Raw genomic sequence first — 23,790 nt, 5'->3', positions numbered from 1 at the left:
CTGGACAAAGATCAAGCTAAGCATAACCACATTATCTGCTTTTACACCTCATAAAGTATTGGCGGCATTGGTGATATTAGATGTTTTGCTGACATATCCATGTAGAAGGTTGAAGGAGAGAGAAGTGATGACAAAGATGTTTTTTTAAACTAATTCTATATGTCATAATTAAGCACACTCCATATAAAATTACATCACAACCACCATTGTATAGAACATTTTCATCTCATTAAAAAAGTTAACGTATATTGAAGAGGCAAAATAGAACGTGTAAGATACCCGTTGACCCGCAGAATCTAGAGAGAAGGTGTTTGATGTGAAAACTCTAATGTATTGCTTCTGAAACCACAGAAGGTGTTCACATTGAGCAACTTCTAATTCATCTTACAGGAGATTTTCTTATCTTTAGCCTGAATCATCTCTCCATGGATGTATATAAACTGTTTATAAACAACTGTTGTATGCGTAATAATCATTCAGAAAGTCTTTACCAATTCAAAACAACACAGAAATGAACTTACAGGGGAAATACAGTTAAATTGAATTATGAAATCTAATATATTTACGCTCAAGAGGTTATCACGAGGTAAGCTTCATCAATTACTCACAGATACCATGAGTTTGAAATTAATTTCGTCACAAGACTTACCTGAGTGTTTCATAATCTGATGAAATCTATTTAATCAAATCTGACCCCTGCAAAAGTAGTGAAATCAGTTTCCTTTTGAATAGTAAACTTGCTCCTTAAGGGATGAGGACAGCACTTAAGACTATAATATTTAGAATAGAATACTGACAGACATATTGCAGATACAAAGAGTACAGTACGTACAGCTTGATACAGCTCCACGCTTGGAGTCTGTATTGATGTGTTAGTTTCATCTGTATTGAAGTGTTTTTTTTTTGTTTTTTTTTTAATAAGCAACAACAACAACAACACAGTTTGCAAATGTGGTTGCTACAAACTTAATTCTTGGGCTGTATAACTGAACTGAATTTGCAAAACCACTAAACTGTATGAAGAATGATGGTCTTGGATACCTAAACAATAAGGATTTACATTTCATTTCAATACTCTTAGAAACCTGTAACAGGTAAGGAAGAGTATATTCAGGTTTGAAGTTACGCTGAAATTATCCCTTATAAATTGAGTTTTGTCTTACTTCAAATGTAAGTAACCGTAAGTAGCAATATTTTGGAACATAATTGTAGAGGCAGGTAGCGTAAACATGGCCCCATCATAACCTGCAAGTCTCATTCATTATGACTTTCGACCTTGTGTTTGTCAGTTTAGTGAATTAAGGTCAAGTCTGCAGAAATGCATGAATGAATTCCAGTGCCTCTGTCTCCATGAATGAGTCTGTCCCTCTGCTATATGTCACAACTACCATGTGATTATAGGGACATGCTATTTTATATTAACTAGGACCCCATATGGACTCCTTGCCCTCTCCTTTTCATAATGCCATCACAGGGCAGTATATGGGCAGCACTATGTGTGCACTGAAACTGAAAAATGAAAACACTAATATATATACAAATCTATAGGCTGAAGCTGAAGCACATAATTTAATGGTAGTCATGTCATACCGTGTAAATACACCCGCGGTATTCCTCAACTGAATTGAGCAGAAATCAGTACTTTCCTCATAGCAATTGGCTGACGTATCCTGGTCGTTGTTGTGCTATACAGATTATAAACACAAGATGGCGCCATTTTAAACATAATAAACCTCTTTTTCATTTGCGCAAAACTGAACAAAAGGCACTGGTGAGCTTTGATGTATGGTTTTATCATTTATATTATACTGTTCCTAATTTATCTTTCAATATCCAGTAGGGGTGCTTGCAAATTAATTACTCCATATTAAGTGTTGAATTATAATGATGCTCTTATCCAGAACGACCTTCATCAGTTACAGGTTTTTTTTTTTTTAACAGTGTCATCCATTTATACAGCTGAATATTTATTGAGGCAATTGTGGGTTATGTACTTTGCCCAAGGGAACAGCAGCAGTGGCCCAGTGGGGAATAAAACCAGCAACCTTTCAGTTACAAGCCCTGCTCCTTACCACTATGCTACACTTCAGCCTGTGCTGTGCCGTGCATATGTATAAAGCTTTCCCTCACAAAGATTTCTACTCGGCCATTAAATATATATAAAATACTACATTTGGCTGTTTTATGGTTCATTTTATCAGACAATAAATTTAGACTATTCTACATTACAAAGTTGAGCAGGTCAAGGACATGATTTTAATTCCAGCAGCCCAGATACTCAGGGCTAGGGTCGATATTGGGCGGGAACAAGGCAGTAGTTTTTTCAGCAACAACCAGGGTCCATGAGGGGACTGCAGGCCCAGAGGGAACATCTCAACAGTTCTTGCCACTGCTTATTACAGAGGCATTAATGGACTGCACAGTCACTTAAGAGTTTTTTTCACACATGAAAAGCATTCCATTTCCAGCATTCCATGAATGCTCTCTTTCTCTTTTGAGGTACTTTGCTAATTAAATCTATTACAAAGTGATGCAGCTCTCAAAAGATGCCTGGAGGGGACAATGGTAGGAAATGAAGCTGGAAGGATAAGGGGGAGGTATTTTTGAGACTAAGTAGAAATAATGCTATCAGATAGGGGGGAATTATCACCCCTTTGTCTGAACTGTCATGCTAAACCACTGGGTTTTTATTGAAGCAAACCTGTTCAATGTTTTCACAGTAATACGTTTGGATTCTTTTGCTCATCCTCTGAGTGTATCGAGTGTATCGATATTGACGTTCCACCCTGGTAATATTGCAGTCACTTTTATATGCTGAGAGGCCAAAATTCAGTTTATCGCTGTGGACCTTTTCAAATGACTTGTGAATTATGATTTCTTTGTTTGGCACACACGTTCAGAAGCCCAGTGTTTCCTCACAGAATTTCACAGCATGGTGACAATGAAATCAATCAATCAAAGGTTACAATGATCACAATTCAAGATCGGAAAACTCATGACATCCCTACTCTCTTAGGCCTAACACAAATGGGCCCACAAAATGGGAGGTGAAGTTCTTTTAGCTGAGGTCGCTCAAGGCTATTTATTACTGAAGTCTTTTATTGAAAACATATTCTTTACATTCTCTAATTGGCATGACAAAACAACATAAGATACACATTTGTAGCTGCTCTGAAAAAGACTTGGCTCTACAGTCAACATTACACTGCATTCAGTTATCAGGCGGCACTATCCAGAGCAACTTCCACAGCTTACAATGTTTACATGTTATCCAAGTACACATCTGAATATTTACAGAGGCAATGAGGGTTACTTTGTAGGAAATAAAGGAATAAATAGGAATAAAGCTGGAAACTTCTGGGTAATGAGCCTTGCTCCTTATCACTCTTCAGTTTAGGAATTTTCTTTGTCTAGCTACCCCCCACCCCAACATACATTTTACAGAAGAGGCCACTCAGCATGACCCAACTGAAAATCACAGCTTATGCAGCAAATTCAGTTTATACTCAGCAAACAAGAAGAGATAAAGAAGTAATTATGCTGGCTAAGGTGATCTAAGAGAGTTACATGATGATCAAAACTCAAAGCGATCATGCTTTTTTTTTTTTGGTTTGCAGCTGCTGGCTGACCTTGCAGTATTTATGCTGGGGCAGCAATTGTAAGCAAGCAAAGTAATGCAGCACCTTTCATATGGAAATTTCACTCCAAAATGATATAGAATTTTTCTCAATGGCTAACACAACAGTGAAACTAAACAAGGTTGGTGAGGCTTATGTAAAGCTAAAATTCATAGATTCTCTCAAATAGCACCAGCTTGGCTGTCTAGTCATTAAGCGCAGCAGAGTTCACAGATATACTTAATTTGGTTGTATATGAAGTCCTGTCCAGAAAATAGTGTAATATATCTGGCAACATGGCCAACAATGTGTTTTTTTCCAACAATAAAATTGGTAATCATCAAGATTAGTAATAGGTACCTAGCTAATGGCAACACAGATGTGTAAAATTTCCATGGATTGTGGTAACTTCATTCTGGCTGTCCGTTCTCCATTTTCAACTTCAAGTGAAGTTCAACTGGCTAGCTTCCAGGCACTACCAAGATGGCAGTCATATCTTTTATGCCAAGGGCAGAGACTAACTTGCATTTGGGTACACTGAACAGATTTATCTACTGCCTGAAAATGAGGACAACCAATGGTGAGAGGCATAAAAAAGAGGGGACTGGGACAGTTGTGTTGATGTAATATAGTGAAGAAAGAGAAGCAGAGGAGGAAGTAAAATAAGAAAAAAGTACAAGTAAAAATTTAAAAAAAAAAGTGAAAAGTGTCCGAATTTGGCACATTTATTGTGTGACCACGTGGGATTGTTTCCAAATTCTATATATTTAAGTGAGCTTAGATGGTAATTTTTTGTAAAGAGCCAGAGTTCAGGGTTATTTAATCTGTTGTTATTTCTATAGAAAACCCTAAAAAGAGATTTCCCATAAGGTACTGGATGCGCCCCACCAACCCGCAACTGTTTTGGCAGCCTTGATGGCACATTTTCCATTTCAATTAGTTATGTCATATAATCACAGTGACAGGCATGGTGGTGAAAGCGCAGAGTTTCGGGTTGAAGTGTTTCCAGTGCTGACAGCATATCGGTTAAATTCATCGGAGACGCAATGAACTGCACAAAACAGCGCATACTCTAGCCACCCCTATCACCACCTTGCCTTTGCAAACACTGCCCATTTTAGGCCCGCTACTTTCAACTAGTCAACACATTCAGCCCACACACTGCTCCTTCATTTTCACCAGTGACCGAATATGTAGCTGCAAACAGTTCACAGGGTATCGCACCAAGGTGGGACTTCATTAACGGTATTCTCCAGAATAATTTCTGTGAGGAAGTAGCTAACAGGAACATCTCCAACAGCTTTCAGTATTCTCCTCCCTGAATTTATTGCCTTAATTAAGGGGTTGTCCAGAGTTTTTGATGATACCTGGGTAAGTGAATGCTATCCGGTGAGTGCTCAAAGGGCAGGAAGAAAATAAATTATGTACAAAAGAGCTTTCCCACAAAACTCATGTGGTTACACTCGACAGTAGTGCAGGCATTTGAGCAAGTCTCTCCCATTTGTTTGCAAGTCTCCTCACAGCACAAACCAAAAGCTGATGGACAATTTGCATTAATGGTGGCAAAAATATAGAGCTATTGAGACAAGATGCATATTCAATATTTTGATACAACAGAAAATGACCACTTAACCCTTCACATTTCTGATGTCTGATCCTTTCTGACAGATCCTTGTTATTCCAAGCAGTTCCGGGCCTCTAGTGTTTGAGAATTCCTTATGTTTCATGGAGCTTTGAATCTGTTTGTAGCTTGCACAATGAACAATTCTATTTTCAGACAACAATGTATTTCCATTGCATTTATTTACTTTTTTACAATCATGTTCATTTTCCATAATTAACAAAATGATTACAAAACACATTGCACTTACAAAAATAGCTCATACATGCCCTCTTCTCCACATATGCATGTTTTAGTTTTATCCTCACGCTACATCTTCCGATAGAACTTTTAGAGCAGGTGGTTTTGATCTCAATTTTAATAGTGTAAATAGAATATGTTTACGTCAGTGTTTCTCAGGACTGGCCCTCAGGGCCCACTGTGCATGCTATTTTTTTTTCTTTCAGGTACTTTGAAGTAGAAAATCCTGTTTAATTGCATTTTTTGACAGGGGGTGTGTTCACACTAATAAGATTCAAGTGAAGGTGTTTCTTCAACATATTGCTATCAGCCTTCTAACCTTATCTGCTGTGTCAATTCATCGTAATGCTTAATTCTGCTTAACAAACTTCTTTGCCCCAGGCCGACTTTGTTACCAATTTTCCTAAGAGGCCAAAATGAACAGAAAATGCCACTACTTGTATTTTCCATTGAGCCAAAACATACATCCAATGAATTTCTTTACAGGCAACTGTGAATCCCAAGATCGCTTTACTTTCACAATGCTGAAATGTGATTAAATTATGGTCATCTGGTGGCTGTTTGAATTTATGTCTGAATTTGACTGAAACATTCTTATTAAGGATGACAAAATGGTGTGCAAGCACAACAAACAAAAGAAATGTCTGCTTGATCTTCAATGCAAATATGCAAAATTGCAATGTAATGTAAATCAATTCCCCCACATTTCTATGCAAAACATGTTTTTTAATGAACAGAAATTAAAGAAATCTGATGAATAATATTAAAGTCAGCATATCTAATAGAATGAAAACCAGGTTGCACAGTGAGGCCCTGAAACCCAGACTGAGAAAGACTGGACTGCGTGTAGCTAGTGGACGTTACAATTACGAGATAAATTTCACGATATCCGTACAACCTTAGTGAGTGTGCATGTTCATCAGTCCCTAAGCATATCAAAGGTACAGATATGCACTACTGACAGTAAAGTACTCATGCACAGAGTTATTTCTAAATACAAGACTTAACATTTGTTTTATTATTCTTCCAGGTGAAATGTTTCCAGCAGTTTAAAGATCCCCATCTGAAAGCAAAACATTTGAACTAGTTCTCCAGCCTCCTTGAATGAGAACACCTTATTCTTAACACAAAACTGGTCTTGCAAACAGAAAACTACCAGGCTACCAAATCTTATTTCATATCTGAGAAAATATGGAAAAAATGTTGTCTGCCAGCTTAGGAGGACTTAATACAGTGACAAGCCATGACACACAGCTGTAAAAATATTTAACATTTAACATCATTAACAAGAACATCAAAAGGTGAACAAAATATGCACATTAAGATAGCATCTGGCTAGGAACTGCAATTCGCAAGTTTCGCAAACACTTTCACTTAGGTCATGTTTCTGTCATTTCTTCAAATAGAAAACTGGACAAGCTTCATGGCAGCTACTGTACGGTGCCTGCTGACTTTTTAGCTGGCTAAATTTTTGTGCACGCACCAGCAATTTGTGACTAACTAGCTGCAAAATTAAGTATGAGAAAACATTTGCAGTCTCATTACAAAAGGTTAGCAACTTAAGATGGGCATTTGACGTTCACATGATTCTCAACCCTTCACCTTTCCTGGACATTTAAATGGGTCCTGATCATGTACATGGGCATCTCTCTCTTTATTCACCTCTAGACTCTACTCACTGGTAGGAAAGCCCGGAACCAGCCCGGAACCAGCCGGGACAGGTGTTACATAAAGCGGTCTTGCATCAAACCTCTCCAGATTATGATTTCTATGTTGTATCTGATTTTCACTCATTCTGTATAATTACATTCATCTCACACAATCCTTTTCTCTACGGAAAGGAAACTCCAGGTTATACCCCAATGTGGCAGTTACAACAGGACAATATTCTCTCGCAAGACCTGGAAGGAGAATACCCATGGTGAGCTAAGCCAAAACAAAGAAAAGAAAAAAAATAGATCTGATTAGCAACTACTTGTGCATGAGGATCAATGTGCAACAACGATACGAAAAACTGCAGAGAAACAAAACTCAGTCCTCGGTCCTTCACATATCTAAACAAACATACTCATTTGTGTTTCAGGACGAGAGAACTGAGTTTTAAAACAGTTGTTGATATTGAAGTATCCAAAATCCACACCACAAGAGAGGAACAAAATACCACATATTCCTCTCCGCTTAATGCTGGACTATTGACTCAAAACTCTTGTTCGAATCTGACACATGGCTTCATGCATTAAGCACTGGGACAGAGAGATGTTCAGGGCCACGAAGATGTTCTTACACCCATTCCACCTGTAGTAACAAAGAAGAGTAGCCAGGACCCAGCCTTTCCCTTCTCTTGATGGAGGTCCGTGGCCAAAGATCCAGGCCTTGACACACTTTGTGGTCCTGTTCACGGTCTGATGATCACAGCGCCGCTCTTCATTCAACAGTGAAGACAAGCTGTTAGGCAGTGTAACAGGCTGGCTGGCAGAGGGACAGTGAATCTCTATATGCATGTTTGTGTATTTGAAACAGGGGGTCAACACCCCTGCCCAGCCCGTCCTCTACAGTTAGGTCCTCTACAGTCCTCCTCCTCCTCTTCCTCCTCCTTCTCCTCCTCTTCCTCCTCCGCCCTCCTCAGGTCTGCATCCGCCCTGATCCCTCCACTCTGCGGGGAAAGTCCAACAAGCAGAACCGTTAGTCAAACAGAGGACCCCAGTGTGTGGAAATCCTCTTTCAACCTATATTTTTAAAATCACTTAACAATTTAATAACAGAAAATTCAATTTTTACACACAGGAAATTATTCTGAACTATTCTCAGGTTTTGGCACACATAATGTGAGGGCCTTTTTCTACACTTGTGCTATTGGGATTTGAACAGAAGCTCCATGATTTTCTCTGGTCAGCTTCCACTTATACAGCTGAGCTGCATTTCCCTGCACCGAGTACCAAAAGACGATGCCAACAGTTTCTCTTACCTGCCCAGCATGTACAGCATGTGACCAGGGTCATCAGCAAAGACCCTGCGGGTGAGAAACAGAAACATCAGGGCTCCTTCACCTCTGAGATCTCTAGCCCTTCACCTTAGGCTACAACAGGGCTTTATCAACATTGTACCAAGCCATTGAATGACTGAATTCTGCTGATCTAAGGGGGTTTTGCTCTCCCTGGGATTAAAGCTGCTTTAATAACACCTCGGGAACAATATTCAGCTTCAATTCATCACTGTTGATTTCTCAAATACGTGACTTGCTTTGATCGAGGCATTCCTATGAAGACACTACACATGTAAAACATCCCACTTGTGCAGATTCTCAAGGAACTGGTTTAAAGAAATTGCATGCTAAACGGTTACTATCGTTTCATCTTCCAATGGTAAAAACGTATTCACACTACTCAGCACAAGTGCAACTGCACAAGGAGACATCACCGTCATCAGTTTCACTCCATTGTTATTATAGATACCGAAAACTTTTTCTGTTGTGTATTAATGAGTTTCACTGCAGTCAGCTCAAATCTGTTTCAAGTGGTCCAAGTATAAGAAGAGTAAATAGTTAAAGATCTGAACTTGGGTGTTTTAATTCATGCCACATGGGGCTTTAATGTGACAGGAAAACAGAATCGTTAACAGAAACTCTAGGCTTGATTTGAGTCCTGATCCACAAGACTGAGTGTTACAGGATTGTTCAGAGTCTGGACAAAGGACCTTCACCAACCTATAATGTTGCTGTGCTGGCCATTTCCAAACCAAGACATCTGAGAACACATTTTCTCATACTATTTACCAGTCATTCTGCAAATCCAGAGTAGTGGATTCACTAAAACGGAAGACGGCAGCAGATAATCAGCTCAATGTGATGAGAACCCATTTGTGGATTTAAGCCACTGACGAAGTGCTGTATTTATGTTCTGGTATTTTGTTTCACTTTCAGAGCAACAAAGCTACACCCTGGGTACAACACATTCAACAACACCACCATCTTTGAACATCAAGGCTGCGCTGCATTCTCTCTCTCTGAAAATCTGCCAAATATGAGCTCACTCACCCATCTCCCCAGTGGTAGAAGGCCCGGTCCTGGTAGAAGTTGCAGAGAAAGAGCCAGACACTTATGGTCTCCATCCAGAAGATGACAAAGAGGAACCACACGGAGGACAACAGGAAGAGCTCACACACCATCATGGGGAGGACAGGGGGGTGAGACAGGGGGGCAAGACAGGGCCAAAACAGAGAGACTTGGGGCGTCTCTCACTGCTGTAGTCTGATACCACAACCCTGTTGGAAGACGGACAGAGAGTGCTGCAATAAATGGTTGTGTGTTTTCACGCTCACACCAATTGGTCGTGATGTCCATGTCCCATTGTGGTCATACTGTGGCTGTCATAGCAAAATGGCGATGTTGCCAAACAGGACCACGACCAATGTCACCATCATGTGTTTTTTGACTGGATTCTTTCAGATTCTTGAAAAGTGCAGCTAAACATCTCCATTTTCAGGAGACGCAGAAAATGTTAATGCCTTTGCCTTCCTTTTTAACCAGACACCATGTCAACCATTCTATTAAGGGCATGTGAAATGTCCAAAAGGTTCCCATGATAATTACTGCACCCCAGAATTATAAGGGAACCAATATGGCCTAACTTTTTAAATAAAATACACTTTGAGGTTTTAGTTTTTAAACAGGCACATTCATTTACCTGAGTACAAGTTGTAGACCAAATTTTTGCATAACACCTAGTTGGACTAGGATTGCAGAACTGCAGGATTGGGACACACATTTGATTATATAGATGCACTGAGCAATTTCTCCCAAAAGGATTTTTAAGATGAGGCAGCTGTGGCCCAGATGCCCACTCCTGCAGAAGAGCTCAATCACAGCCAGTTCTCGGACTCTGTGACTTCTCAACTGCTCATAGAGCTTGCATCCTTGCGTTAACAACCGTCTTTTCGATCCACACTTTGTTGCATTGTTTCATACATCCCATGACTTTGGGATTGCAATTATTGCATAACTTCACTTAATACACATGAGATCCTAATTACTTTCAACACTATGCTGACTGACAACAGTATTTTCAGCCACAGCTAATGCTGGGATTAAGCATATTTTGCCATCTCTAAAACTAAAAAAATGTAGTATTCTGAAGCTGGCTGAGCATAAACCAAGAAAAAGTCTTAACAAGCATGAGATTAGTCAAATATGCTTGCAGGACTGTTAGAATGGAAAGAATGGCAGGGCCCACACTTCTGTTTTACTTAAACAGCAAACTGAAAATGAAGCTTTTCTCTGGGCCAAATGTACCTCTTTGGAGATAATATGTATACAAATGAACTTGTTGTGAATTAAACTGTTTTTGAAAGACTTGTAGTTAATTTACCAAAAGGAATGCATTTGTTGCTTTGCCTTACATGGAAATCCCACCAGTCCCCAACCATCAGACAGTGGGTCAGAACTAAAGAGGAAATCTATCCTACGCTGAAAGCATGGTCATACAACAGCCTGTAGAACATCCGTCCATAAACAAAAACCTACAGGAAACATCTGCACCCTGAGTATTTAAATTTTGATTTAAAAAAATGTACAGCTGTTTAGCAAACCTGAAGGGAGGATAACATAATGAGGCATATATTACAATAAGTCTGGCCCAATTCTCCACTTAACAGTTGATGCTATGAACAAAAAGCATGACAACAAATGTGTGGCAGTGTGCATCTGAGAAGGTGTGTTGAAAGGGATTCATGTAGTCTATTTTGCTGGTTAATGTAATTCTATGTGTAACATTAAAATTCTCTGCAGGCAGCAGACAAATTCAAGTGAAATTTGAGGAAAACATTCTGTCTGGCTTTTTAATATCCCCCGAATTCCTGGGCGAGATGTGTGAAATCTGTGACTTTGAGCTCTTCAGGTGGCAACCTTTAATTGACCATCTGTTCTGCTGGCAGAGGGCAGCTGCAGAGTTAGCTAACTGAATGGAAAATACGGCAAAGCGATGAACTTTTCGATCAGATCCATTAACAGAATTCTCTGACAGTTAAGTAACTCCAGACAGGAGTAACACTGCCAGTCCTCAATGTCGCCAGCTCTCTGCTACAAGGGGAAACACATAACTAGATACTAGGCATCTGGCAACCTCAGCTTATTCGTACTGCAATAAACATTAGTGAGCTAGAGTAAAAGACCTGACAGTGTGGCTAACGTTAGCAGACTAGCTAACGTTAGCTACTGCACACGACCTGACATTAACCAAATAGATACCTAGCTAGCTATTTGCCCGCAACATTGGCAAGCTATGAGGGTACACCAGACCTAAGAAGTCTGTCTTACCAATGTCTCGACCGCGATCTCCACTACGGGTTAAGCAGCACGCTAGCGGGTTAGCTGTCTTATTCAGTCCGCGGATCCCCAAGGCCTTCCTTGTGTAGAAAACAATGTCTCCAAATAAAGCATTGGGAACTAGCTCGCTAGCTACGCTAATTCGTGTAGTTTCAACTGTTAAATGGCGTAGCGAGGTAGTGAATATCTGTTGATTTATAGAAAACAAGAAATCATACTACTCTAAACTAGTAATATTTGGGTTTACTGATTTTCTTGCTTTGGTTTTTTTCAACCCACTTCTCGACGATTGCCGACGGACGCCTTGGGTCAAAACAAGCCATCCAAGGACCCACAAGCCTCCACGGCTGTCAACAGGAAGCGCTCGCTCAAGGTACGGGCGATATCCGCCGCGTTTCACAACGTGCGTGTCGTGCCATGGAATTGATTGAACTGGGAGGATAATATAACCTCATCAAAAAATTTGAAGGGATCGATCACCCAAGAGACGAGACGTGCCATCTAGTTAAAGATGGGATTCTTTTGAGTAAAAATAAATAAGGAGACGAATAACAAATAATTAATAACTAGTCTAAATCAAGACAATATAACTTAAGTTGTTCGAGTTAGTGTATTTTACCAGTAGGCCCATTGCTATTATTACTGATTACGATTGAATATTTTATTTTTGTAAATTTAAATTTAAGAAATTATTGTATGTGTGGGGTGTGGGGTGTGGGGTGTGGGGTGTGGGGGGGGGGGGGGGGGGGGGGATGTTGGAGCAAGTTGCCACATTCATTTTGGGGTGCACTTGTGTCAACCAACACTAACAAGAGTATTTATTTAGCCACCTATATGTTACAGCTTCCGACCAAGAAGTAGCCTCAAGAAATGGTTTATAACATAGAAAAAGTAAAATACCCTTCATCAGAAAATAAATATACCCAAAACAGGTTGAGAAATAAAAAAAAAAAAACATCAAAACAAATTAGTAATAACTGACTGCAGATAGTTATCAAAACCACAAGAACGGAATCATTCCTGTACTAATACTGTTTAAAGACTCCTCTTAAGAATCAGGGCTCACTTATACAGCAGGTAATATGGTACTCAATGAAGTGCAACGGCATAATTCATTTTAAAAAGTTTAACATTTGAATGCGTCTGTCGCTTTGACAGTAATTACAAACAAATCAAATAAGTAAAAAATAGTTTGGGAGTTAAAAGTGGGCAGTTAAAAGCCCAGATGCCAGCTGGCATAGTACTAGAAGCAAGAAAGACGTTTTCTACCAGCAGAAACTCTGCCTTTATTTTATGGTAGTATTTAAACCCAGCGCAAGAAATGCAGTCGAGAAAGTATCCAATCCACAATCTGTGCTGTCTAAGATTCTATGGTGTGTTGCCTTGAGGTAAACATCTTATCATAAAAATGAATGCCTACTGGCAATGCACCACGGCACCATTTATCAAAGGAGACACCTAAATCATGTTTTATTTATTTATTTAGGTAAGGACATTGACTGTGCTACAGCATTGGGGAACCATGGGTGCAATAATCCATGAGGGTCATATCAGTTTTATTTTGTTGAATAAAGGAAACATACTAAAAATATGTTTTATTTGATGACTGAAGAATGTAACTTTAAGACATTTCTCAGTTTACCAAGAGAAGACTGTGCGAAATATAAACGCCCATATTACCCCTTCATTTGTAACTGTGCTTTGAAGAATCTATACTAATCTATACTCTCTGTACTCTACGCTTCACTACTGATGGCGCCAGCTAGGGTTGCACTTTGTACTGATGTATTCCATTTCATTTAAAAATTCAATGTTCCCACAAACTGTACCTCGTTGACCTTTAAGGTAGCTGGCCCGCTAGATAAAATGTCAGATAAGAAGAATATAATAAGATAGGTACTGCACCATAATCATTATTGCAATAGAAACTAACTAACTAAATGGATAGAAATCTTTTTTCATAATTGCACTCACCACCAGGCTTTTGCATTTATTTATTTTCCCCATACCACGATTTAATTATTTATGAATTTACTCACTACACTGTTTAATTATTTATTTTGACACTTAATAGCATTTTATTTGTTTCCGTAATTATTTCTTTACCTAATTCGACTGGTTTCGTCTTCCATACATTTTTATCAACGGCCTCTAAAGTTACGCCGTTCACCAACTGCGCACAGCCTGCTACTCATGAAACTGGTTTTACCTGTAGAGTGCACACACCTCTCACATGACGTGCACTGCATAGTATTTAAGGTGAGGTGTCGCCCAGGTTCAGGTGAGCGAAGCGGAACCTTTGCAGAATTGGCTGGAAAGCGCTCGAATTGAATGGATTTCACCCGGCCCAAAGGTCTATTTTACTTATTATTTCAGGCTGTTTAACTGTCTGCTAGCACTAGGACGATTTCTTTTCTTTAGAAATCTCCGGAGTACATTTTTTTCTAAATGTCTCACTTCTGTTTACTGAATTCGTTGTTGGTCTTGCAGGACATGTGTCAGGATGCCAATAGAGTTTGCTATATCATGATGGGCTCTAGGCTTAGCAGAGATTTGTCTGATAGTAATATGGATCTGGAACCTGAAAGGTTTATAGTGTTTTGCAACAAATATAACATCTACAGAATATATTGAATCTGTCACCATAAACCGCTATCCGGGAGAAGAACTAACAATGTGTTGAGATGAGCGCTGGTTATGTTTGCCCGAGATTTCCCAGTAGTGCTAATGCTATGGTGACTGGAAAAGGTACTTAACCCCTGCTGGTTTGAGGATATCTAATGAAATGCACAGGGAAAATGAAAAGTGCTGATGAACTCCGAGAGGGTTCAAATTAATTTCTACGATTAATTCCACAGTAATTTCACTCCTGAACATTAGTCTCCTCTCGGTATACTGAATGCATGCCATTGTATTTATCCCGATTGAAAACGTGGCTGTTAAAGTCAATTCAAAGTTTATACACTGATCTCACAAGGGGTCCGTGTTGTCTTTTCTCGTGCAAGTAGTTTCTTATGGAAAATTCCTTCAACAAGATACTTTGAAGTGAGGTTCTTGCAACAAGTCTCAAACGCGTAAGGCGTGGCAGGCAAATCTGTGCTCGCTTGTCTATTGTGTTACTGGTAGTGTTCCGATTACACAGGATGAGGTCCAAACTGCAGTGACTCAACGTTATGTGATATGTTTTTTTCTTGTAGTGCGGTTAATTAAATTAAGTGGGAGTGCACAAGCATGCACACACGGTGAAATTAATGAAAGAATAATTTGGGGGAAAAAAACGGCCTTGGGAGGTGGCTAAATATTCTGGCCAATGTAAACCTCAGGTATTTAGGAATTTTGATATATGAAACTGGTTTTACATGTTAACAGATATTCTGCTTTTTGCATTTTTTCTTTCTTTCAGAAATTGACATTAAAATCGTACAATGACCCATCTTTCAAAGCGCAGACTGGAGTGCTGTTTCAAAGCAAGCAAGAATTTAGATACAAAAATCGTAATGTTTGCCGGACTTTAGCTGTCTGCGTACAACCCTGCATGTCATGTTTCCACTTGCGCTGCGATACCTGTCATCAAAGCATGCGGTATTTATTCACACTAGATTCAGTTAGCAGACGCTCTTATCCAGAGCGACTTCCAGCAAAATATAACATAAGTGTATCCCTTCAAGCTAAATGAGAAACAGTGTCAGAGCAGGCTAACGACACTCCCAGACCAGTGAGTGTGAGCATAACACTGTTCAAGCCCTAACCCAAGTTAACTTCTGCAGCCTGACTAGACAAGGAAAGCCAAGTATACTACCATAATATTTGCTCAGTTGAGGTGGCGGGCAGCGCTATCCTTGCGTGCGAGCACTGTGCTTTAACAGGTTTTATTTTACCAGCGGGCGGGTTGGAGACGGACAGGACCGCGCAGACGATCCGTGACGGGGAGGGGGTCGTCAGCGGTCCTCAGGATGGGGCGCGGGACGGCGGCGCAAGCGATGGGTACAAACCTTCAGGCGTGTCAGACAAGACGGGCACTAGCTCCGAGCTGAAGACCTCTGGAGGAATTGGTGACAAGACAGGGACACAGAATAAGAGTGATGTCATCGGGAAAAAGATGGTGAGCTTACCTGAACGTTACCTTGTTTTCTCATAACACGTTTGTGTAATTGGTGAACACCTCGGTTGATAAGAGGCAAGTCGGACTCTAATGCTGGAGCCCTGGGTCTTTTGGTTTAGCAGCCTGAGGGTATCTTGCCTGCCTGCATTGCACAAGCATCCTGCCTGCAACTGAGCACAGTTGATTTTTATTTCTTTAGTAAGCACAATACCTTGCACAACGGGAACATGAACTTTCTATTCTTCTTGCACTCTGTCTTCCAGGAGCCTGCTTATTCTTGTGATAGCTCATTGTCATCCTCTGACAGTGATGATGAAGGATACGTAAAGGAGAAAAAGAAGAAGAAAAAGAAGAAGAAGAAGAAACACAAGAAAAAGGTAAGCATGCAATGAGAGGTTTATTGAACTAGTTGGGCCTCCTGTACTTTTGATCATGTCTTAGTGATGCACTACTGTGAAAAATAATTCTCAGAATGTGACTACAGCAGATCTTGGTTCTGAATGGCTGCTTACCAGATACCCATAGCCTTACCAATATATGTTGCTGGAAGTTTACAGAAGCAGCTCAGGTCTAGCACAGTGTTCAGAAACACATCAGGGGCGTGAACTGTCATGCATACTTATGAACTGTCAGCTCCCATGCAGTTCTCCATTGTGTAGCCCTTAGTGAGATCAGTAATACAGCGCTGGTGAATACTGAGACCCACAACCCAGAAAAGCGTTGGCTTAGAGCACAAGAGAACACCCAGAGGGCTACATTCCTGAGCAAAGAAAGCCTGTATTTCATGCGACAACCTGTACTGGACACACAGTAAAACACACAGAGGCACACAACTGACTTTTTTTAAATTAACAGCCCCATGGGGGAAAGTCAACAGATTGGTATGATGTAACCAAGGAACGACCAGAGAATGTGGGGTAGCCTATGTCTGATGGAAAATGCATGTTTCTGCAAGTGTGGATGTGTGGGAAGACCAGTTGTGCAATACCAGTTTACTCCTTGCCCTTTTCTCTTCTACAGGACTCCAGCTCCTCTTCCTCCTCCTCCTCCTCCTCCTCCTCTTCCTCCTCCTCTGACAGCTCGTCCTCTTCCTCAGACAGTGAGGATGAGGAGAAGGTGCGTCAAATCTGATCGACTCACTTAAAGTGTAGAACACTTTATTTTTACCATCCAGCTATTGATTATTCCAGTGTTTCCTTGTATGTTTGTATCTGAATTCATCAAGAACAGTCGTAGGTCAACACTGGCTCCAAAGAGCATCTGAACAAACTGGAGTGGTGCAGGCTAACCACTGGAATGTAGATCAGTTGCCCTGTGGTTAGTTAATCGGTCTTGATGTTATGCATCTATAGCTTTTTGTGCAGTAAGTTGCATTACTGTTTCAGGATGTCCTGAATTGTTTCCCTTGCTATGTCTAGAGACAGCACTGCACCATAGTTTCACGTATTGCTCTGTCATTATTTGCATTAAGTTTGCATGTAAATTACTTTCACACAGTACTATTGTCAATCACCCAGTGTCTCTGGCATTGTATACTTTCTAACACATTTTTATTAGGTTGATAAACAGTGCAGAGATTTTTGAAATTACTTGATATCAAGACCCTTGCACAGATTTCTATGATATGCCCTAAGGTACTGTGGCCAGCTATCTCTAACTTCCAGCCTGTACTGGAAATTCCAGAATTGCTGCTGTTGTTTTCCAACTGATGCAGTCAGGACCACGTGTCTTTGCCACAACCGCTATTATAACTCTGTGGAAATCCAGGGCTGAGAGGTGTAGAGAAAGCAGTGAAGTAACATTACATTACATTTGCTTAGCACACCATTTATACAGCTTGATATTTACTGATGCAATTTTTGGTTAAGCACCTTGCCCAAGGGTACAACAGCGCTGCCCCATTAGGAAATTGACTCAGCAGCCTTTGGATTCTGAGCCCTGGTCATCACTACTACACCACACTGCTTCCCAAAGCCCAGCTGTGGGTTTAAGGGCCCGTGACTGCACTGGTGCCCTCTCTTAAACGCAAACTACCCCATTTGTATTGAGCAAAGCTGGAAGTAGAGAGGCTGTCACTCGTCTAACTACGTTTGACTGCGTGCTTGCATTTCAGCTGTTGAAAAGCTACTTGGAATCTGTTCTGCACTGACATGTTTAGCAAAATAACTTTTTCATGCAGACCACAGGTCACGCACACTCATTCACATGCACTTACACACATACACACACACAAACAGAGAGAAAGTTCAACTAAGCTTTATCCTTGAGTATATGCAAAGGGATGCTTGCAGAGTTACAACAAGGGAGAGTCTCATTGATCTGGAAGAACCTGATCTCAGGTTGAAAACCGAGTTTAGATAAGCAGAATGACTCAACAGGTTGCGGGAAGCAGAATGACTTGACTCGTTTGACGAGTTGCCATTGCATGACAATGCATGTATACAGTATCAGTCAACAGTTTGGACACACTTTTCTTTCTTTGATTGAACTATTTTCTACATTTTGTAATAACAGAACAAACATCAAAATTAAAAATGTTTTTTGAAAGAAATTCATATGCAGGCATCAACTTCATAATTTATATCTGTCACCCAAATTTCAAGCATTGAAGCATAGGTTTTTAGATCATGATGTGTTTGAATACATGTTTCCCATGATTTTAATCAGGATGTTTTCAGCCTTTACTGATAAGGTTTTGTTGCTTAAGGAAATCTGTGTGTAAATCTTTTATGTTTTCATATTTGGACACAGAAGAAGATCCACTGAAGATAATCTGTCATGTAGTCATGCCCATGTCAATGAAAAAAATCAGAGCTTAAAGCTGTAACAGTAATGGTCCATATACAAGAAGGGGCCAGTTGAGTAGATCATTTTGTTTTGGGGTCAGAGAAAAAAAAAAAAAAACTAAAATCCTCAGTGGATTATTTTCCTATTTTCCCTGGCACATTATTGTAGCTACAGAGTTGTGGATCATGACTGACACACTCAGTGTCAGTGCAGCTCCTGACCCAAACTGATTTGTTTGAATAGTATGGAGAGAAGAAGAAGAAGAAAAAGAAAAAGAAGAAGGAGATGAAGAAGAAGGAAGTAAAAGATGGGCAGGATGGCATATCTGATATTGGTGAGTGAAAAACAAGCAATGGTTAATATTGCCCTGTTGGTCCATTTGAATTTTATTGCTGTTATCAAACACTCCTGAGGGACTTTGAACCACATTATATATCCTCTTTCGAAATTATGGGAGACACTCAATAGCTAAAGAAACACAGAGAGAGAGAGAGAGAGAGAGAGAGAGGCTGCTCCACCTTCTCTTGTTTATTTACTGTCCGTTAGCCTACATGGGTAACCTACAGAGGCAGAAGGACCCACTATCTCCCTCGCTGTTATTGTGGTGATATACTAAGTCACTAAGGTCGACTCAGTGTACAAGTGTGGGAGTGTGCTCCTGGGTGTTTGTGCTTGTCTTGGACATCAAGCGTGCATATACACACAAGCACAAAGGCACACTCACTCCCATACACTAATATAAACACAGATTGTCTGCCATGACGGGGATGTTTGCCTCAAGGGTGTAACTGGGAGGAGGGAGGTGGGGTGGGGCGGTGTTTGTATCACCTGAGCTATGGTGACTTCATATCTGCTGTTTGCGGTAAGGAGTTCTGCATGATTCATGACTGAAATTTCCAAAGGGAATAGTGTTCAGTTTTACTGTCACCGGCCTAAATGGCTTGGAAAGTATGCATGTACAAATATAAAGACACTCGCTCTCTACTACCACACTACAGACATAAAGACACATGCTCTTATGTACTAATAAAGCCATTATGTGTCTGTAGTTATAGGTGAGGGAGGCATAGAATTAATATCCCTTGAAGATCTAAGCGGTGAAGAGAGAAAGAAAGAGAAGGCAAAGAAGAAGAAGAAGAAGAAGAAGAAGAAGGTAAGTGGATTCAGAGCAATGAATAACCTTTAGACCACTCTGTAAAAAAAGCAAACATTAAGATGAATAAACAAATTATGCCAGCCAACATCAACAGTGTGGTGGTGGGAAGAAGGTCAGAGGGGTTTACAGTAAAATTTTGATGAGCATGTTCTATATGTGAATGCGTTTGAATGCATACTGTTCCCATTCTCTCGCAGGACTCTGGCTCATCTTCCTCCTCTGATAGCTCCTCCTCTTCTTCGGACAGTGAGGATGAAAAGAAAAAGAAGAAGAAGAAGAAGAAGAAAAAAAAGAAGAAGATGAAAAAGGTGAGAAGAGTTTACAGTAGAATTTTTGAGAATGTGTTCTATGCGTTACAGAGACAAACTGCTGAAAATAAAATGACTGTCTACTTGATCTTCCAGGACTCCAGCTCGTCCTCCTCTTCTTCATCAGATAGTGAGGAAGAGAAGAAAAAGAAGAAGAAAAAGAAGAAGAAGAAGAAGAAGAAGCTGAAGGTCAGAGTCACTGATAGGTTCAATCAAATGTGTGGCTTGATATGCAGAAAGATTAATAACCTTCTGTCTCTTTCTTCTCCTTTCCAGGACTCCAGCTCATCTTCCTTCTCTGATAGCTCTTCCTCTTCTTCAGACAGTGAGGATGAGAAGAAGAAGAAAAAAAAGAAGAAAAAGAAGAAGAAGGAAAAGGTATTTGCATACACTTACTAGGTGAATGTGTAGCTTTTTAACAGCTGTTCTGTCACCAATGCATAGGTGATGTCTTTAGATACACATCACACTCAGCATTTAGTCAGATACCAGAGTATATATTAAAAGAAATATAGTGTTTTGTAAAATTATATTAATCTGTAATAGGATATTGTACTTCAGTATGTTACTTAATCAATTGCAGCTTCTGTTCAAATACTGTAACTACAAGGATTTAGGATTGTATTTCTCAGGCTCAAATTTAAAATGACACGCCTGCTTCTGAGGGCTTCTGTCTTAATTAGTGTGTCCTGGAACATTGAAATAAGAACCACTACATTTATGGTTCTGAGATTCAATTTTGGCTTCAGTACTTCAAGTCAAGTCTGAGGAAGGTCATAAGTGAGACAGTGAATTACACAGTGACGATACAGGCGGAACAGACAGTTATCCAGTGTATTTGTAGTGTGAACATGTGGGCTGGTAGTGTGAAACAGAAAGGGTCTTTACTATGTTTTATCTGAAAGGATGGAGAGAAGAAGGAGGAAGAGAAAAAGGATGAAGAAGGCAGCATTTGTGCTGGTACTTCTGGGGCTGGTAAGTCATATGCATTCCCGTGTTTGCATATACAATTGTCACATTGACTTAGTACTTATCCACCCATTTTATCAATTTATTGAAATGGTTTGATAATTTCTTTAGCTGCCTAGGGCTTCAGAGCACTATTGAACTGATGGTTATCAATCAGACATATTGCATCTGGAGATGGATGCACTGTGGCAGAATGTAGGGAGAGGAAATAACAGCATGTTTCCTGACAAGCCAACTGTAACTGAAATATGGAAACTTCACTTATGTGGTCACCATCATCTGGTGTACATATGCAAAGCAAAGGGTGAGGCAAACAAATTTTACCGTGAGGAAAAGTGGCAAATCTGAAGCCCTACAATTGTCCCTCTGTAGGGGAGGTGTGTATGGAGCAGAGCCTTGGAGAAGTAGAGGATGTAGGTCTGGAGAAGGAGAAGAAGAAGAAGAAGAAGAAGGAGAAGAAAAAGAAAAAGAAGAAGGTGAGGCTATTATTGACAGGGAACAAATTACAGTGCATTTTGACTCTCTGGTGAAGAGCATGTTCTTAGCGTGTGATACACCTATGCATCGAGATGTCTCTTGTCTGCTAAAAGCATTACAATTGATAAAAACTACTTGGGAGTTACTTCCATTTCCAGGGGGTTTTCAGTCACCATTTTATTCGGGCATCAGTAATGATACCAACATTCTGTTCTCTCCCAGGACTCCAGCTCCAGCTCTTCATCCTCTGACAGCTCCTCATCTTCCTCTTCAGACAGTGAGGATGATGATAAGGTAAGACACTCTCAAACAATATCGCTGTTTTTGAACTGTGGTTTGGGCGGGGCAGCGGGGCACCAATACACCAAGTATAAATGACAATAAAGAAACTATTTCATATGAAGTCCTGGTAATTGCCTCTGACAATATTACAACCCTGAAATTCTATTTATTCAAAATGTTCTGCTCTGTGCTGATAATTCGTAATCTCTTTTGTCTCAAGAAAAAGAAAAAGGAAAAGAAGAAGAAAGATGATGGGACCATGGATGAAATTACTGCTGATCTGACTGGTGAGTCTTATCCATAGCCTTTACATGTTTACCATGGCATTGTTAGCTTTTCTGAAGCTAAGAAAAGGAGACCGGGAGACTATGCAGTCTGACCAGAAATGAAAGCTTATTGCTTACAGTAGTCCATGGCAAGTTGGAAATGAGGCTGAATTGACGGTTTCTCACCCAAGTGTATATAAAGAGTGATAAACGGTGTATGTGCCTGTGTGGCACCGACAAAGCAACAGTCTTTGATTATTGGCAGGAAACATTTGCGTCTAATTAAATCACACATTCCTAAACAGACATGGTGTGCCACCTTGACAAGGTCAAGTAGAGAATGCAAATGTGGTGTGTCACCTTGATGAGATCAAGCAGTACAAAACATTGTAAAACAGAACGCAGGCACAGTTCAGCAGTATTTTGCAAAATTCCTGTTAGAACATTCCGCGTGGTTGTACATGGGCTTTCACCATGCAAAACATCCGAGCAACATTGCATGTAATCTTATCACGATCCTCTGAGGATCCTGCAGCAAGATTTTGGCACATAATCCCGTGGTTCAGTTTCTTTAGAGGCCACACCCTTTTATCTCCGTCACATAAACTAGCTGCTACGCTTTGCAGAAATCTAAGCAAAATTAAAAACCCCAAAAATTTCCCTCTCTCTGTCAAGGTGGAGGTGCTGAGGCATACCCTGATATATATGATCCTGGGCAGCTGAGCGATGATGAGGGGGAGGGGGAGGAAAAGAAGAAGGATAAGAAAAAGAAGAAGAAGACAAAGAAGAAGGTATGACTAGCTGGTGGTGGTGCTCATGAGCTGTACACGGTTGTTGTTTTTTTTTGTTTGAGCTCTTCTGTTTATTGCTGTCCTAGGGCTCTCAGAGCTCCTCCTCTTCAGACAGCGAGGATGACGACAAAAAAGAGGACAAGAAGGACAAGAAGAAAAAGAAGAAGAAGAAGAAGAAGAAGGTAAGAATGCTCTGTGTGAGGACTTCATTTTTGGGGGCTTGTTTGCATCTCCCTCTATTCATGCTGTCATTGTGAAAACACACTTCACTTTACAATGTTACAAGCTCAATGTATGAGAGTTTAAACTCCAATAGTTTATGTAAGTCCAGAACTCTTGGTGTTTAAAGGTTTTTCTATCATTCCTTTCAGGACTCCAGCTCCTCATCCTCCTCCTCTGACAGCTCTTCCTCCTCAGACAGTGACGATGACAAGGTACTGCCCAGTTCTCTCTGGTCACCGCAGTCCAAGTACATCAACCTTCTGTTTCTTTGAACTGAATGCTGAACTGTTAGACACACACAGCTCCTCTTCACCTGGGATTACAGGTGACATGCAATAGCTCAGTGACCCTGGGCTTAGGGTACATGCTCTGACACAAGAAGGTTAGGGGTTTGAGTCAGAGCCAAGACATACCAAATATTCAAAAGTAGTCATAGATGGGTCAGGTGTTACTCTTGTGCTGACCAAGGGGTTGACTTGTATGTTTGGTTATTTGTTTGCATAGATAAGAAGTACTGGCAACAAGCATTATGTCAATGTCATTAAACCTTTATTTATCTGAAAGTTTATGGGAGGTGCCTAGAACAGCTCTACATAATTCTAAAAGCTATATGTAACTATAGTGATGCTTTGT

At 40.3% G+C, this 23,790-nt stretch overlaps 2 protein-coding genes and 1 long non-coding RNA gene across 3 annotated transcripts; 2 read left to right on the top strand and 1 right to left on the bottom strand.

Moving 5' to 3' along the window:
- Positions 1–8,036: 8,036 nt before the first annotated feature.
- LOC118783078 lies at positions 8,037–12,131 on the bottom strand. Its single transcript, XR_005005182.1, has 4 exons — positions 11,789–12,131; positions 9,512–9,738; positions 8,444–8,488; positions 8,037–8,131 (listed from the first exon to the last, which is right to left on the bottom strand). It is a non-coding gene; the product is annotated as an uncharacterized LOC118783078 (long non-coding RNA).
- Positions 12,132–14,069: 1,938 nt separating this feature from the next.
- On the top strand, positions 14,070–20,215 carry LOC118782936 (uncharacterized G-patch domain protein DDB_G0278987-like). Its single transcript, XM_036536563.1, has 8 exons — positions 14,070–14,150; positions 15,679–15,899; positions 16,163–16,276; positions 16,821–17,015; positions 18,930–19,020; positions 19,736–19,839; positions 20,040–20,088; positions 20,202–20,215. The coding sequence occupies exons 1-8, from the start codon at positions 14,129–14,131 to the stop codon at positions 20,213–20,215; spliced, it is 810 nt and encodes a 269-aa protein (XP_036392456.1). The 5' UTR covers positions 14,070–14,128.
- LOC118782645 (protein FAM133-like) lies at positions 20,183–23,739 on the top strand. Its single transcript, XM_036536055.1, has 8 exons — positions 20,183–20,528; positions 21,056–21,125; positions 21,492–21,595; positions 21,819–21,890; positions 22,099–22,165; positions 22,820–22,935; positions 23,022–23,117; positions 23,307–23,739. Exons 1-8 carry the CDS (start codon positions 20,223–20,225, stop codon positions 23,427–23,429), a joined length of 954 nt encoding a protein of 317 aa, XP_036391948.1. The 5' UTR covers positions 20,183–20,222; the 3' UTR covers positions 23,430–23,739.
- The last annotated feature ends 51 nt before the right edge of the window (positions 23,740–23,790 follow it).

The sequence above is a fragment of the Megalops cyprinoides genome, chromosome 9 (genome assembly GCF_013368585.1).
Source record: "Megalops cyprinoides isolate fMegCyp1 chromosome 9, fMegCyp1.pri, whole genome shotgun sequence".
Lineage (NCBI taxonomy): Eukaryota > Metazoa > Chordata > Actinopteri > Elopiformes > Megalopidae > Megalops > Megalops cyprinoides.
This window is presented reverse-complemented; position numbering and strand designations above follow the sequence as displayed.